The sequence below is a fragment of the Passer montanus genome, unplaced genomic scaffold, assembly GCF_014805655.1.
Source record: "Passer montanus isolate IOZ18808 unplaced genomic scaffold, ASM1480565v1 scaffold12, whole genome shotgun sequence".
NCBI classification, from domain to species: Eukaryota; Metazoa; Chordata; class Aves; order Passeriformes; family Passeridae; genus Passer; species Passer montanus.
Genome location: NW_024358722.1, coordinates 7,691,835 through 7,708,421, shown reverse-complemented (window position 1 = coordinate 7,708,421; position 16,587 = coordinate 7,691,835). Strand labels below are relative to the sequence as shown.

Below are 16,587 nucleotides of genomic sequence, written 5' to 3'. Positions count from 1 at the left end.
TGGCAGAGCAGATTAGCAGAGGCTCCTGCTTCTAGGTCTTTGTGGGCCAAATTGAGTCCATTCAGCAGGGCTGTTCAGGTTCACAGTTTTAGATCTGTCAAAGGCCAGAGACTGCCTTGCAGCATTCAAAAGGTTAGCTCCCCTTAGGTTAGGTACAGCTGATCCTGCCTGTCAGTGGGATAAACTAGATGACCTTGCAAGACTTCCTTATCCAGTTTTGCGTAGTTCTCTGATTCTCTCTGGTTTATGTTTTAGCTTCAAGGCAATTCTTTCAAGGACCAAAAAAAAGATTTGGAATTACTGGGTAAACCTGAGTAAAACTGATCAACCAAGCCCTAACTATAATAGTACTCATCAGCTTGAGAGAAATTTGGAGTGTGGAATTTTGGCTGACAAAAAAATCCTCTAATACAAAATGTGAACATGTGCATTTTGTGCTAAGTGAAAGATGCAGACATCTCATGTGAAATTTAAGATAGCAGTTCCTATGTACAGGTCATTTATTCCAAGAAAGATGGGATTCGTAGAAATTGTTCCCTTCTTTGGAACTCCTTGAAAGCCCTGGTACAAAACAGGAAAAACAACACAATTAGCCCCGAGTATAAACACTGAAATCAGAGACAGATAACATGTCATAGTGTCCTGTTGGAGATTGTTTCTGTGAACTTCAAAAAGGAATCACAAGAACAGGAGAGAGCTTCTTGTTGTTTTCTTTAGTGTTGTACCTGTTTTTTCTCTTGGATTTATATTTGCTCCTCCTAATGCTGAGATTGTAGAAAATGAATCTGCCATCCTGGTTAGTCTTTGTCTCAGGGTGGTGAAGGTTTGCACATAGTTTTGTGTACAGTATGCCTGTGCAATTTCCATCAGAAGCAGGAAATGTTTATTTAAGTTCTGAGGGGTGGGACAGTTGCTGTAGTTTTAGGTAATTTTAAACAAGCTGTTTGAGCATCCTGTTTAAATAGAGTTAAGTAATCACAGTTTTGTATTAGTTGGAGAAGAATTTCATACATGCAAGACATGAATAAAATATCATCTTACCAAGCATACCAAGGTGATATATTTACCTGACTTCTTGAGCAATAAAAGTTGTGTGTTTATCTTTTGTTTTGCAACAAGTTTAGTGGCTAAATATATTCCCTTATGTAACAGTACTCTACTAGAATGTGAACTATTTTACATTTACATTGACCTGTATTTGATACACATATTAGTTTCCTTGATATTTTCAGGGGCCTCTGAAGAAATCTATTTCAAATGCAACTTTCTGGAATTGGGAGAAAAATCTGTATTCATACAAAGAACTTTGTTTAGGGAACTAGTGAGAATCAGGAAGAATTTATTCACAGCCAATTGTATGAAAACATAAATTAAAGAAAAAATGGTTGTTGGAGTAGGCTGCTAGGATTTATTGATTGTGAATTTTGGACATGAGTCCATGTTTACTACCTTTTCTGCATGATTTTAAGTATTATAAAAGTTGAACTGGGAAACAAAAAACAGTAGTGAAAAGATTTGTTCTCAGACTTGTGCCATGGATGCACATCTCAGTTTTGAAACTGGGAGACAGATTGCATGATTTATTTTTGTTTTGTGATGTTTCAGTAATAGGCTGAAATAGTGTTGAGCTGGATATTGGGTCCCCCAGCTGTTAGAACTCATTTGAAAGCGGAAAAAAAAGTTTGTATTCTTCAGATTGAAGTGATAATTGTACATGGTTTTATGTCTATCAATGAATTGTCTTTAGACTGCAATTTAATGTTAATGAGATTTTAATTGGAAAACAAACAAAGGACAGACGGGTTAATGACTGATAACAATTTTTTTTAAGTCTTTTAAGATCTGCACAATAATTAATGTAAACAATACATCAAAGTCTTTCCATGTCTAACCTTTCATACAGGGTTTACGTAGAAGTTTGTTCCTTAACAATGGTATTATTCCACATCTAAACAACTAATAGACTGTATAGTGTCATCTGTTAAATCAGAACTGATTGGCAAGATTATATGGTCTTACTAGTAGGAAGACCTTGGTCATTAATCACACCTCCACAAAGAGGAACTGGATTGAATCTGTTATATCCTTAGATTTTATTGCCATTGATGTTTCTAGAAAACTCCCCTCCTTTTCACAAATTAAAACATGTACAATATTCCAAAAGAAAAAAGGTAGAACCTCTGTCCAGTGAAACTCATAACATCTAAACCTGAGCAAATATAGAGTAGCAGGAGTGCACATAATACATAGTCAGATATAAACAAAATATATATATATAAATAAAACTAAAAATCAGAAAATGCCAATAATCACAATAAAACATGAAGTATTAGAAGGATTTACAGTAGAGCAGGGGATGGCTATTTTGAATGTCAAGAAATGAAAAATTAAATTTTGACAAAATTAAAGCAGTGAAATGAGAGATGAAACAAGATTTCCAGTTAAACTAGTAAGTGTACTTTGCCATTTAGTGATAAGGACAAAGACTAGAAAAAAGGTTGTTTTTTGGGGTCCATTTTTGATGGCACCAAGCATGAAAGAGACTCTCAATAAGAAAGTTGAGAGGTAAGTCTCGAATCATAGAGATATTAAGGCAGCCATTGTGCATTCCAGTGTAAGAGCTACATTTATGGTCAGAAAACATATTCTGAGAGAATACTGTGGAAATACAAAGTTAAACATACTTTTTTTTTTTTTTAACTTCTAGCCTGTTTATTTCACATCCAGTTTTCTTTTAAAATGTCTTATTCATGTGCTGTTCTCTGCTTTTGTTTCCATTTGTTATTTTAAGTGTTCTCATTCAACCATATCTTTTGAGAAATTCAAGGAAAAGCAGTTTGATTAAGGGCTAAAATAAACCCTGAAAAAGAATCAAATTACTTCAGAAAACATATTAGTTTACTTTACTTCAAAAAACATATTAGCTTACTTTGCAGTACTTTTTCTGCTTTATAGGTGCCAAGAGGGGATTAATCTGCAATGTCTTTGTTTGTGATTTTGCCTTTTATTTTAGTTTATCTAATTAAAGAGTTCCCAGGACTGCTTTACATTTATCTTATTCATCAAAACATACTTCCCAAACCTTATTATAACAAAGTTCAAAAATAATGCAGTCCAAACCAAACCCATTCCATTTGCTTTTGGAACTCAACTGATAATAAAGTCATACCTTGTGTCACATTTTTAACTGAGTAAACACTGCATTGCCCCTTAATGTATAATTCTTAGGGTTGTTCACTTTATATTCTCATACTTCAATGTCTGAATAACTCCTGGTGGTACATGTAGCAAGATACATATGATCAGGAATAATACAGTTATTTCACTACTAGTGGGAGGATTTCATCCTCTCTGCATTGAACTCAAAGGTCTCATTGGGTCACTCTGTGTGTGTGCTTGCATTATGACAGAAAGGAAGGAGTCAGAGGGTTGGGAACCAGTATTTTAAACACTAACCTTTGATGAAAGATATGGAAAAAAGTTTGAGTGCAAAAATCAAAATAGTGTGTCTATTTTTGTTGAGGCTGTGGAAATAAAAAAAAATGGACTTGTGAGTCTCAGCTTCTATTCATGAAATATTCTCTCTTCTCTTGAATCTTCTTTTCAAGTAAATCTGAGTCTCAGCTGATCACATCATTGTCCTGTCCTGACTAATGAGAAAGACCAGAGAGTGCTTTTAAGAAAGTAGTTTCCATAGAGACTGAATATATTTCATCAAAGAAGATGATACCTTCTAATGTTGAAATTCTAGTCTGCTGTGCTTGGGCATGTTGTGCATCTTACTGTTTACTCCATGCTAGTGGACTTTCTCAGACTCACTGTAAACAGAGAACAGAACTTTCAAACTATTTTTTTATGTGAATTCTCAGTAGGAAACTGAAATGTTTACTGAGGAAAGCTGGGAAAGTAACTTGAAATATAGATTTGTTGTAGAAAAATTCAATAGCAGAACAAATTAAATTACTGAGCTGTTAAATGTGCTTTTAGTAGGTATACTTTTGATGAGATTTTCAAGTAAGCTGCAGAATATGTCAGAAATACCCTTTCAAATAAGAATGGGATGTGCACAAAAAGGATGATATAAAAGAGAGACATGATTTTTAGGTATCAGTGTCCAGTTCAGAGAATATTGCTAAACCTTTTCTTCAGACTGTCTGATGACAAGATACCCTCTAAAGAGTCCACATTAAATTTTCAGTTAGCTTAACTGTTAGTGACCTAAAAAAGACTGGACTACAATAAAAGAACTTGAAGCTTTAACTAAACATAATTTCTGACATTAATAATCAGCAATTAGGCATTTTGTGAATGTCACAAAAAGCATTTAGATCAAACCCAGAGTATTTAATATGCGAAAAAAACAGTCTATCCTGACATGTTAGGAAATGGCTTTCATCTATACAATTGTGTAAATCAGTCTTTTTCTGGTGATATCACTACTGGGAGCTGCAGCTCCCAGCTCACTGATAAGTTGAGGATCACCATTTGGGAGTCCCATCTGTAAAAGGCACAGCACCATCACTTCACATCAGTAATGGTTTTTTCTACCTGTTGTAGATGCAGCAAAATGGTAGCAGCGTTGGGAATGAGTATGGCTGCTCAGGAGAATGGCAATTGCAGCTCTGTTTTCCTTGTTGGTCCTGCTCAAGTCCAGACTGTTGACTTTAGAAAGGTTAAAATAGCAGTGTAAGGCAGTTCAATTTCAACAAGTGTTAGGAGAAGTTACTAACAAGTGTTAGCCATGCTCTCCTCAACCTGCAGTCCAATGGAGTTTGGGCTTGAAACACTGAACTGAATCCATGTGAGATAATCTTAGGGAAAGACCTGCAAAGGGACACTTGGAAATGCTCTTCAGAGATACTCATTCCGTGGTGCAGCAGTGAGAAGCCTAACAAAGGACAATGCTCATATCTTCTTCATAGGGCTGTTGTATCCTCTTACATTATGCTCCAGTAGCAGTACAGCTGTGCTTTTGACTGACTTCACAAACCTGACTCTATTGGTGCTATCCTTAAGCTTTAGCTTCTGAAACCCTAACACCATCTGAGAAGTACCAGATTTTCTTTTAAAAGCAAGGCTATAATTCTTACTGGTTCCAAAGATAAATCAGACAGCACAAGGACCCTTATTTTTGCTTAAAGAAGCAGAGGGTAGTAGTTAAACCCTACACAAATGTCAGAAGGTCTGCACTATGATTTTGAACATATCTGCAGTACTGAGCATTACAGAAAGAGCAAAGACCTGGCTCTGAGTCCATGCTCTTTTGAGTGTATGATGCAGCCAGAAGTTTTGATGCTATTCTTCATGATGTTTTCCTTCCTAGGGAATGATAAGAAAAATGTTAGAAAGTGTACCAAAGTAATTAGAAATGTTTTAGTAAGGATGCCAGTTCACCTGGCTTTCCAAATTTCATCCAGTCCGGCAGTTTCTGTGTTCCCAAGATACAGGAGGAAAGGCACAAAGTTTTTTTCTGCATCCTCTTTCTGTAATCAGCAAAAAGTCAGACAAACATTTCTAGCCTCCTCCAGGAAGCATCCCTGATAAGTATAACATTTAGGCACTTAATGACCAGCATTAATGCGCACACTGAAGTTCAAGGGTATTTTTAAGTGCTGTGCTCTGAGTCTGAGTTGTAGAGTAGATGATTAAAGACAAATTACAAACATTTATGAATTTCTGGATTCATACATATAAACTACGTAATCTGCAGGCTTGGATTCACTTGGGGGAGGTTAATTAACTTCGATCTTCTGTTGTTTTTGCTTGTCCAAAGCAGTGTCACATCTTGTCTCTTTGTCTTCAACCCAGCACATGAGACACTAGGAACTAGAGCCAAACTGCAGTGTGACATCAGAGCTGAAGAGGGGTGAAGGCCCAGGTGCTCACACACCTGCAAATCATCACCAGGGAAAGAAATGTCTTGTCATGTCACTTCAGGATTACCTCCACCTCCAACTAAACTCTTGTGCATATAGATAATTGGCAGTAAGGAAATAAAGAATGTGGTGCAGGCATTCACTAAGGTTGGACAGGCAAGAAGTTGAAGATTCAGAGGTATTAGTACAGACTGGGGAAAAAAATGAAAATTTGTAAGAAACACTTAAAAAAATTTATCTAAATTATAGCAAGTAGATGTGTGTCATTTCTTTCTTTATGCCTTCACCTGCATTGCTAGTTTAGATAATAAATGGTTCAAGATGCCAAGCACATGTTTAGTTTGTTGATATTTTCATTTCTGACTGTTTCAACCTGTGCTGAACTTTTGAGTTAATGGTGTGACTGACTGAGAATCTCGGTTACTATTCTCAAGGAACATTCATTTCTAGTCCTCCATCATGGAAATAGGTTTGAAAGCTTGAACAGGGAAGTGATAAGCATTAGAAGAATATACAAAGAACCTGATATGTATTTTAATCATGCAATCCTATTTCATTATGAGGGCTTGAGGCAATTGAAAAAAAACATACATATATAAGTGTTTGAGATTGGCAGCACTGGTTTCTGTAGCTTAACAGTTCGAAATAATTTTTTCATTTCTTGGGGAAGATGCTTTGCAGACAAAGTAACTGCTAAGAGAAGAAGTGCAGAAAGAAGACTGAAATTTTCCCAGCAGCCTGTCAATAGTTGATGAAATTGACCTATCTTTTAATGGGTTACTATGGCTAAATTTTCTAAAACTATGGTTTTCATGGCTAAACTGTAAAAGAAATAACATCTCTTAAGTATCTCTATTATTATATTAACTGGATTATAATTCCATATGTATTTGTTGATGTGTGGATATTTGTGTGTGTATGTTGTTTAATATGGTATTTTGACTGCCATTTTCTCATTTCTCACCTTGAGACTCATCTCATTTTCTTTAGGTTTGGTGGGTTTTGGTTGTCAGCTTTCTCCTTTTTCAGAATTGTAGCATTTGTTTCTTTTATTTCTTGATGTAAATGCTCAGTCATTTAAAGTGTGGCTTCAAGCAGTTCTTTATGTCACTAAAAGAAATTAGCTAAATAGCACTGTTTAATTAATTTCAGGACCGCCTCTTTTTCGTCATGGAATATGTAAATGGAGGAGACCTAATGTTTCAAATCCAACGCTCACGCAAATTTGACGAACCTCGATCCCGCTTTTATGCTGCAGAAGTCACATCAGCACTCATGTTTCTTCACCAACATGGCGTCATCTACAGGTACTTTTTTTGATCAAAAATAAAGTATTCTTGGGGCTTTGGGATGGTTTGGGCTGAAATCTTCCATCTCTTAGCAACCAGTTTTAGATTAGTTGTTTGTTCCAATTTGCTTACACAGAACTTTTTTTTGGCTGTTTATCATTGAGAATGTTAACATTTGAATAGCCTCTGCAGCAGTCGCCAGCTGTGTGTGCCAGTTTTGTGTTCTAGTCCAAATAAAGTGGGTTTGAAAAAGCTTGGCACAGTGCGACCCAGAGGTGACCTTTCTGCAGATCGGCGCAATCTCTGTACTTTCCTCCCTGTGCCATAGATTTCCTCTTGGTTTCTAACCCCCTGCCACTTCCTGAGTTTGTTTGTCTTAGTTGTCTCCACTCCGATACAATCGGGATGGTCGTTTGCAATGCTTTGCTTATGCCCCTTCCTCTTGACTGTTTGGGTGAAGGCTTAGTCACCAGCAGGAAGTGGCTCTTTGGAGACAATTCTGATTTGCTTTCAAGTGCCCTGCATCTATTTGAACCTCCTCCACTGGCCCCAGTCTCTAATCTTCAACAACCATGCACACGCACACACAGAAAGTGCATATTGTTGTGCTGGGATGAAGAATGCATTTAGGGATAGGCTTTATTATTAAAACTAAGGATTCGCTTTGAAAAATTTCACCCTGATGTTAATGTGTTTATTAAATCCTTTATCTTGTCATTTCACACTTCCTCTCTGTTTTTATTTGTTTTTGGCAGCCTGTTATTACTTGAGATAAATTCGGGCTCTCACAAGCAACTTGCTTAAGTTTTGTAATACAAATCTGTCCTGCCTAATAAAAACTCTGAGTTCTTCAGATGTAACTGAACTCCATTTTATCCCTTGATATTCCTACCCTCTCTCAAGTTATCAGTTTTAAATTGAGGTAGTCATCTCAGAGACAGGCAGTCACAGGTATTGTGACCAAAACATCAAGATAAGGATATAGAATTTTTCACATCCCTGGATTCATATAAAGGCAGGTCTTGAGAGTACTAGAAATTGAGAAGGATATATTAAATTTTTAGTAACCAAGGTTGAGTGGTAAGTTCCATTAGTAGCAATTGGCTTTGCCGCATACAAAGGGATTCAAAGGTAAATTTCTCAAAGGCATCTCCTTTCTAACTACAAAGCAAACAGGAGAACATCACAGCTTTTGAGGAAAGTAAATCTCTTTGAAAGTGGTCTTTTCATCAAAAATCTAGTTTTCTTTATAAAATCTTTGCTAGCTGCAGCTCTTAATCTCCATCTTTTATTAAAGCTGGTATGATGTTTGCATACTTGGTTGTACTTTTGAGCATGACAATTCACAAGGGTTTGTTTTCAAGTGCTGGAGATCCAACAAATTTCTTGCCTTTCCTGCCCATATCATATTTCCTATTCATTGTCTGCATTTATTTCCAAAGCTAGGTATTTGTACATTCACATAATAGAATGTGACAACTTCAGAATTTATAAGTATCTGTCATAAGGGAAACAGACAAGCTTGGCACTTTGAAATGTGAGGGATTTTGAGGATTTGTCTCCATTAAATACTTGAGCTAATTTGCTCCTCCTGGAAGCTGGAGGTAGATATCTTGTAGTTAGCAGTCAGTTTAATAGTTTCTCTGAACCAGCAAGAAAGAATTGGTATAAAATTACATCTCCCTGCTTTATATGAATGTGCATTCATTCACCCCGCCATCTTTCACTGCTCCCATCCCTTAACACACATCCTCCTTTCTCTCTACTCTTTCTCTCCTACCACTTTTCTCTTACCCTTCATGTAGCTTCTGCTGAGTGTTGGCTCCTAGCTGGATGCACTGAATCATTTCATGTGCGTGTATTCTTTGTATAACTTCATCAGCAGAATGCTTCCATGACAGGAGAAATGTCAAATGTCATTCTGAGACAATGTTTCATAATTTAAATTTCACAGTGTACTCAGATCTTTTGATTCAGACACTATGCTGACATGTCTGACATGCATGCTAGAGTATGTAAATGAGCTTGTAAATGGTGTGTTATGCTGAGTGTATGATCAGAAGACACATGAGAACATGAGTTGTAGGATGAAGCATAAACTATTGAAAGCAACAGGAAGAAATTAGGAGCAGATTCAGTTGTATTTTGTTTTGACACAGGCTTTTGGATCTTGACGTAGCTATGTTTGTAAGAATAATTCATTTTCTTAAATCTGACGTACTAGGAATTCAAATAGTTGTAAAATGAACATCCCAGTTACACTGTAAAATACAAGTAGAAAGAAGAAATTATTTTAAATTAATTAATCATAAGAAAATGTCAGAATTCATTCACAATGTGCCAGGCCTTGGGAGAATGCATTTGTGGATGTCAAGCATGCTTAAGAATAGTTGTCTTGCACAGAACTGTTTCAGCTTAATTATTCCATACCTGACTGCATTATTTACTACAATGCTAAAAATGCATTGGGATCAAGTCACTCCTTTACATCTCCAAAGCTCTTATTAGCTGGCAAACAAGGAAAGAAAAGGGAAATAAAAAATAGAAAATAAAACAACCTTTGCTCCTAAATAACTACCAGTCATAACTACCTCACATGCCTTCAGATATTTTAATAAAGAATACTTTTCTTCTGTGTAATTATATTTCTAGAAAAAACATTGTGGTGTGAAATTAATGGTTATTCTCCAAAGTGGGAAATGTTGCTTGTGTGGGCACTACTTCAAGGAAAGTAGGGAATATATAAATAAAGTAAGATGTTTGATGGAAATGTAGGTTTCAAAATAGTTGCTATACCTTCTGATCTTTTTTCAGTCTTGTATGTGGAAGTATTTGTTTGGAGCTAAACAAAGTTATATTTTTGGAAGTAAATAACTAGCTTTAGCTCATGCTTTGGCTTGTTGGTTAAGTTTTTAGAAAGTGCTATGATGATACTAAATGATCATCTTTTATAATAACTGGTTTATCCTCATTTCCCCTGGAGTTCAAAGAGAAAGCCAGCTCCCTGTTTAGCAATAGAAATTATTCTCTGAGTTCACATCTTTGCAGCTAGCCCAGCAGTTGTTCCCAGACTTGTCCAATTACCGGTGTGCTCATTGGAATTACATATATCTTCCTTATGTTTATCCTCCTTATTCTTATTGAGTTTTAGTTGGAAATAAAGATGAACCTCACAACTTTTATATATAAAGATATTCCATTACTGAATGCATGTTGTATGATAGATAAACTTTAGGATAACTTTTAGGGTGGCATTTTTAAAGGTCTGATGTTACTGTTGTGTCAAAAACACTTCAACAGCCTAATAAAAATATTTACATTATCCCTGCCACTTTCCCTCTCATCTGGCATTCAGCTATTCAGGCACATGTCAGGCTGGGGCCTGATAATACAAGTAGAGTTAATCAGACACTAGAGAAGTTTCAATCCCATTTTCTGGCACTTGTCCTTGTTTGTGTTATGCAATTGCAATTGCACCACTTAGAAAAAATGTATCCAAGCTTCAGGAATTAAGGACTAGGAATCTCATTTTTATTTTTTTTGTGAGCTGGACTGGAGTTTGAACTTGGTGATGAAAGGTTGTGGACTATGTTCAGTGTCACCTGCCCCTGGAGTCTGGTGTATTTTAAGTCAGTTTTCATAATATATTAATATATATTATGTCTATATAAAATATATTAATATATATTCTCGTGTAGGGAAAATGCAACAAACAGTGTGTTAAGTAACTGTGAGTTCTGTACTCCCCTCTTGCACTGAATTTCAACATTCCTGTGCTCTTCCTGCAGATATATGTAAATGTGGCATGTTCTTGTTTCACTTGGAGATGTTGGGCTGAGGTCAGGAGAATCTGGCTGGCTGGCTGCTCTCAGTGTAGGAGTTCATGTGAGGTGACACAAGTGACCTGCTACGTCCTGAAATACCTACAAAGAACTGGTTTCCCCCCAGGCAGGAAGGCCAGCACAGAATAGGGTACCTCTTCAGGAACATAAATGACAGTGTCCCCAGTTCATACATGATTTAGGAAAGAACTGTGAGGTGTAAGCATTGTTTCAGTAGTTGTGTGTTGCTTGGTCTCTGTTATCCTCCAGAATCATTCAAGTGCTCTCTCTGGAGCACAAAAGAAAAAAAACCTGAATGTATACAATTTCCACCTGAAAGGATGAAAAATACCTTAACTTAAATTAGTGTCACCTGCTTTGGATTGACTAATGTAGGAGCAAATTTTTTGGTTTCAAGTGTAAGATCTATGAGATGTTGCCTTCAAATCATGCAGCAGCTGGTCACGATGGAGTCCTTATTCATAACTATGGGTTATTATGTTCCTCAGTAATATGAAGTAATAACCCAGCCTGTGACTTGCTGGAGCTTTCTGAGGCTCTCTACACTCTGTAATTAATGTGTTGGTCATGATGAAGGATTTATTAACACTGAATTGAGGTAAATGTGGATGTAAATATGCTGATGCCAATCCTTGAGTACCTCCGGGCTTTTTCCATACACAACTACCCTAAGAACTTGTTTGAACACTAACTGAATTTTTCCCTGGATAATCAGTTTTCCCAGCATTCCTGTTTATCAGGGCAGCACACACCAGTTTTTCAGAAAGAAGAACTACCTAAAATTAAAAGCACTTTCATTAGTGTGTCTTTTTGTGAAATAAGAATATTTATTTATAAAGTGTGACTTCATTGGTGGTTGTGTGATTCAGTGCAACCTTGGCAGAGTCATGAGGAGTTATATTTACACTGATGAAAATGTTGCATGGTCAGTGGTTAACATGTTAAAAGTCATCATTCTCCCAATTTACCTTACTATGTTATTTTTGAGTGGCAGCAGCCAAATAAAATTCCCCTCCCCCCTATTTTTTTTAAGCAAAACTAGACGTGGAACATTTTGATTTAAGTATGTAAAGATTATCTTACTGCAACTCTGAATAGTTACAGGTTAAATTGGTGCTTTAGCTGTGGTCCATGAAAGAGGGCAAGACCTTGTACCCTCACCTGGCATATTCACACCTAAGGATAGGAATATACTGAATACACGGTCCTTTCCACATAAGCTGCCTGTTGCAGCAGTCCACTACAGAGAAGTTACCGTTTGCTTCTGGCCCAAGTGAGCAAAAAACTATTTCCATCAGCTTCAGTAAAAATAGGAAGCAAGGAGTGAATTGTGCAGGTTTTTCTGGACTCCCAGTGTCTCCAGGGACTGCTGCCCAAGCCACGCCACCTGACCAGTGCTCCTGGCCGGGTTTGAGCCCTGGACTACATCCACACTCTCTCTGCTCTGCCTGCTCTAGTTTCTAAAACTGAACATGAGCTCCAACGGGATTTTAGTCAGTGGCCTGCTGCCCTCTTTGCACTTTTTCTTGCTGGATCTAGGCAGATCAACAGTCATGAAATGCATAAATAAGCAGGATGTCTTCCCCGCAGGAAAAGGCAGTGGGCCGGGGTGGAGAGGAGCGGAGCTGAGGGAGATGAGAAGCAGGAAGGAGAGTTGGTTCCCAGGCTTCTGGCATTCGGGCCCAGGGAGTCCACCCTGCCATCTGCCCAGCTTATGTATTGTGCTAAAGGCTCTGTCGTATAGGAGAGCCTTTGACAAGGTTTCCAGCTGTGGAAGGATGAGTAAAGGCTGTGGGAATAGGATATGAGCCACATGGTCTTGCCAACTGTAGAATGCTTTTTAAATTTCTCCTGGGTTTGGAACATAAAAAAGTCCTTAGTTGACTGTTGCGTGGGAGTTGGGTATGTGGGGGGCAGGGCTGGGCAGTTAATATTTAGAAGGATAGACCAGCACCATTGACCTTATTTGGGGAATGACAAGGTACTTCCAGGGGGAGTTCTTGGTAGAGGGGTCAGCATTGTTTTTTTGCTTCGTGTTTATTTGGTGCAAGATTTTCTTGTTTAATGACCATTTGTATAGTGCTGTATTGTGTAAATAAAGCTATGACCTTTACCTTCTGATAACAGTATAGGAGTGAGTTAATGTTAAATGAGAGTGAGCAGGGAGTGGGAATCTGCCAGGGTTAATGCCAAGTTTACATTCCTCTGAGGGCAGCCATGTTCCGGTACCCTCAATAGAAAGGGCAACAGGACCTCTCAACAGATAATAGCAGTGAAATGTTACAGAACATATTTGTATTTATTTCTGGGTGAATGTCACTGATTTTAGATGATTGATGTTTGTGTCTTTATTTTATAACAGGAAGAAATGTGTGTTATCTCTCAGCGTTTGATAAGAAGATTTTAACTCAGAGAAACATACACAAAATAAAAAGCCAGTAGAGCTGCAGCACATGTGAAACTGAACTGCACTGATACAGAACAAACCCATTAGTTTTCCTAAACTGCTGAGACACAGAGCTGTTTCTGCAGAATCAGGTACACTAGCTCCAAACAAAATCAAACTCTGCAAACAATTTTCTAACAGAAAAAAGAGAATGCTTTCCGTGTCACAGTGCATTAAAAATCTAAAGGTGCTTCCTACATGTAATTCTGCTGCTAACAGACAAAACGTAGGATTGAATTTTACTGTGCCCTTCAGTCATGTTTGTCTTCAAACAATGAAAAATGTTTCTATAACCCAGTTGCAGTGGTGTTCAAACCATGTCACATTAAGGGTGAGGCTTTGCCTTTTTCGTGCTATTGAATGCATCTACTAAAGTTTCATAATGATGGAGAGAAGTGCACAGCAAATATGGTTCTGAAGTAGTAGTCTTTTAACAAAGAATCACTTGGGCTGGAAGGAAGCTTCTTCAATACCCTGCCATAGGCAGTGACACCTCCCACTAGACCAGGTTGCTCAGAGTCACATCCAACCTGTCTGTAAACACTTCCAGGGATGAGGCATCCACAGCTTCACTGGGCAACCCATTCCAATGACTCACTGCCTTCATGGTAAAGAATTTCTTCTTAATATCTAAAAATACTGGCAGTTTGAATCCATTCCCCTTTGTCCTGTCACTACATGCTCTTGTAAACAGTCTTCCTCCATCTTTCTTGTAGGCTCCCTTCAGGTACTGGAAAGCCAGACTCATGTCATTCTGAAGCCTTCTCTTTTCCAGGCTGCACAATCCCAATTCTCTCAGCCTTTCCTCACAGGAGAAGTGCTCCATGCCTCTAATTATCTTTGTGGCCCTCCTCTAGGCTCTCTTCATGTCCATGTATGCCCTGTGCTGGGCACCCAAGAGCTGGATGCAGCACTGCAGGTGGGGTCTCACCAGAGGGGAGTAAAGGGACGAAAACCTCTCCCTTGTCCTGCTGCCCATGGTGCTTTGGTTGCAGCCCAGGATACAATCCGCTTTCTGGGCTGTGAAGTTGGGAAATAATGCAAAATGTTTGATGAAAACAAATAAGGAACTTTATTTATTTGGGGAGTTTTTAATAGTGATGACAAAAATGCTGAACAACCTTAAAAGAAAATTTTAATTATGCCCTTCAGTAGACATTTGCATACAACTTCTATTTTTTTGGCCAGAACCTTGCTACTTTTGGCTCCATGTTTACATTTACTCTCTTTGCCCATCTTCCCACCCCCTTTTTTATCCACCTCACTGTTATATAAGAGCTTATCACTTAGACACTCCTCCAGCAAACATTTCTGCATGCAGATCATTACTCCAAGGCTGATTTTGATTGTGAGGCTGTTCATATGCATGATATCTGCAGCTTCTTGAATGGGTTGGGACCTTGGTTTGACTTCTTAGATAGAAAACATGTTTATTTTAAAAAAGCAAGTCATCACATTTGAGAAGACACTGTTATTAAAGACCATATGTTCTTTTGCTTAAAACTGCAAAAGGCAGTGGAAAATGAAAATTTAGCCAATCCAATAGCCAACATGACTGAGTTGTCATTGAATCCTTTGAAAATCTTTAAAATGTCTGTTTAGCTGACAGCTTGTACTCCAATGGAAGAAAACAGATATAATATTGTTCACTAGGAGATTAATTAAGTAGGCCTATAAAACTAAAACAGAGAAAATACAGCCAGTAAGAACCCCAGCATTTTGGGGAGTGCACCAAAGTCTCTATTCCTACCAGAATAAATAGTGGTAGGATTACATCAGAAAGACCTTGGACAGGCAAGGTGCAGTCTAACCAAAAGAATCAGAAAGTGGAACAAAATGGCTCTGGTGGCCCTGACAGTACTAAAAATGAACAGAAAGGGGAGGGGTAACAAGGCCAGAGTGATAATAAATCCCTTCTTCTGCCAAGAGAATGTGCAGTATTGCATGCCCCTCTCCTTGGCTGCCACTGTGTCACAGTGCCTGAACAAGCAGCTTCCCAGAGCAGCAGACAGTAGGACAAATAATCATAAGTAGGAGTCTTCATCATCTCAGCAGCACTGAGTACATGTGGAGGAGGCAGATGTGGAACAGGAATAGCAAGGTCAGCTTTTACCAAGATGGGAGATTGTGTAGTCTCTGCAATGTCATGTCCCCAGCAATGGATGGCTCCAGGGACAGACAATTTACTCTCACCAGCAAGTTGAATTTTAGTCCCCCAAGACCATTTATGATGGGGGTACAATATTTCAGATTTAAAAAATTATTACAATAACATCCAGCTTTTGAGAAGAGAGGCTTATGAGAAGCCCAAGCAGCACTTCTCACAATGTACATACCCCAGGGGTCTTCACTTCTTGCTTCCTGCTTAAAGAATTTGTTTCCAGTAGTCAGTCTTACAAAACAGCAGAGAGAGAGTGCAAATAAATGTGAGAGGCCTGAAATAATGGTGGTACTGATATATGTGTGCTTTTTTCCTCCAAGCTGCCATTTCCCTCTCCTGATGTATGCAAGACACAGAAAATGTCACTGCCAAGTGCAAACAGTACATGCAGTTGTATGCATTTTTTTTTTTTCATGTAGATTTGACAGTGGCAGTCATAAAAGTATTCTTCACAAGATATTCCAGTATTAAAGTGTGTGATTGCCCCTCCAAGGGAAGGGGAGGATGGGATGGCAGCAGCAGATTACCAGTATAGCAGTCACTATGGGTGAGCTTTGGTATGAAACTGAATAATACAGAAGCAGTACCTAAAAAAATTAACTGAAGAAAGCTTGGTTACTACCTGGACAGTTCAAAACATGGAATATAAAGTATAAAATTAAATGGTCACAAATAAACATTATAGCCCTTCACCAGGTATTTACTTGATTTATTATAGGGTTTCCAAGGGAGATCCTGTGGTCTACTAGGACCCATTTTAAAAAATGCCTAAATATATTCTAACACAAATAATGAGTCAGATGGAATTGCTATGGTCAGTTAAGTGCATAATGGATATTTAAAAGCTTTCAAACATCAATAAATTTGAAAGAGCTCTAACAGAGTACTTGTAGAACAAAAATAATTGGCTCTTAAGAAACTGCCTGAGTGTATATCTGCGTAAACTTAACTACCAGTGAGAGGACAGCAAGTG

At 37.9% G+C, this 16,587-nt stretch overlaps 1 protein-coding gene across 2 annotated transcripts in view; it reads left to right on the top strand.

The window, feature by feature from the left end:
* The window catches only part of PRKCE (protein kinase C epsilon), a 286,207-nt gene that overhangs the window by 223,353 nt on the left and 46,267 nt on the right, over positions 1 to 16,587 (top strand). For both annotated transcript variants that reach the window (XM_039697891.1, XM_039697892.1), the window contains exon 11: positions 7,029 to 7,183. In XM_039697891.1, coding sequence (XP_039553825.1) covers positions 7,029 to 7,183 — 155 coding nt within the window. The remainder of the gene's footprint in view (positions 1 to 7,028; positions 7,184 to 16,587) is intronic.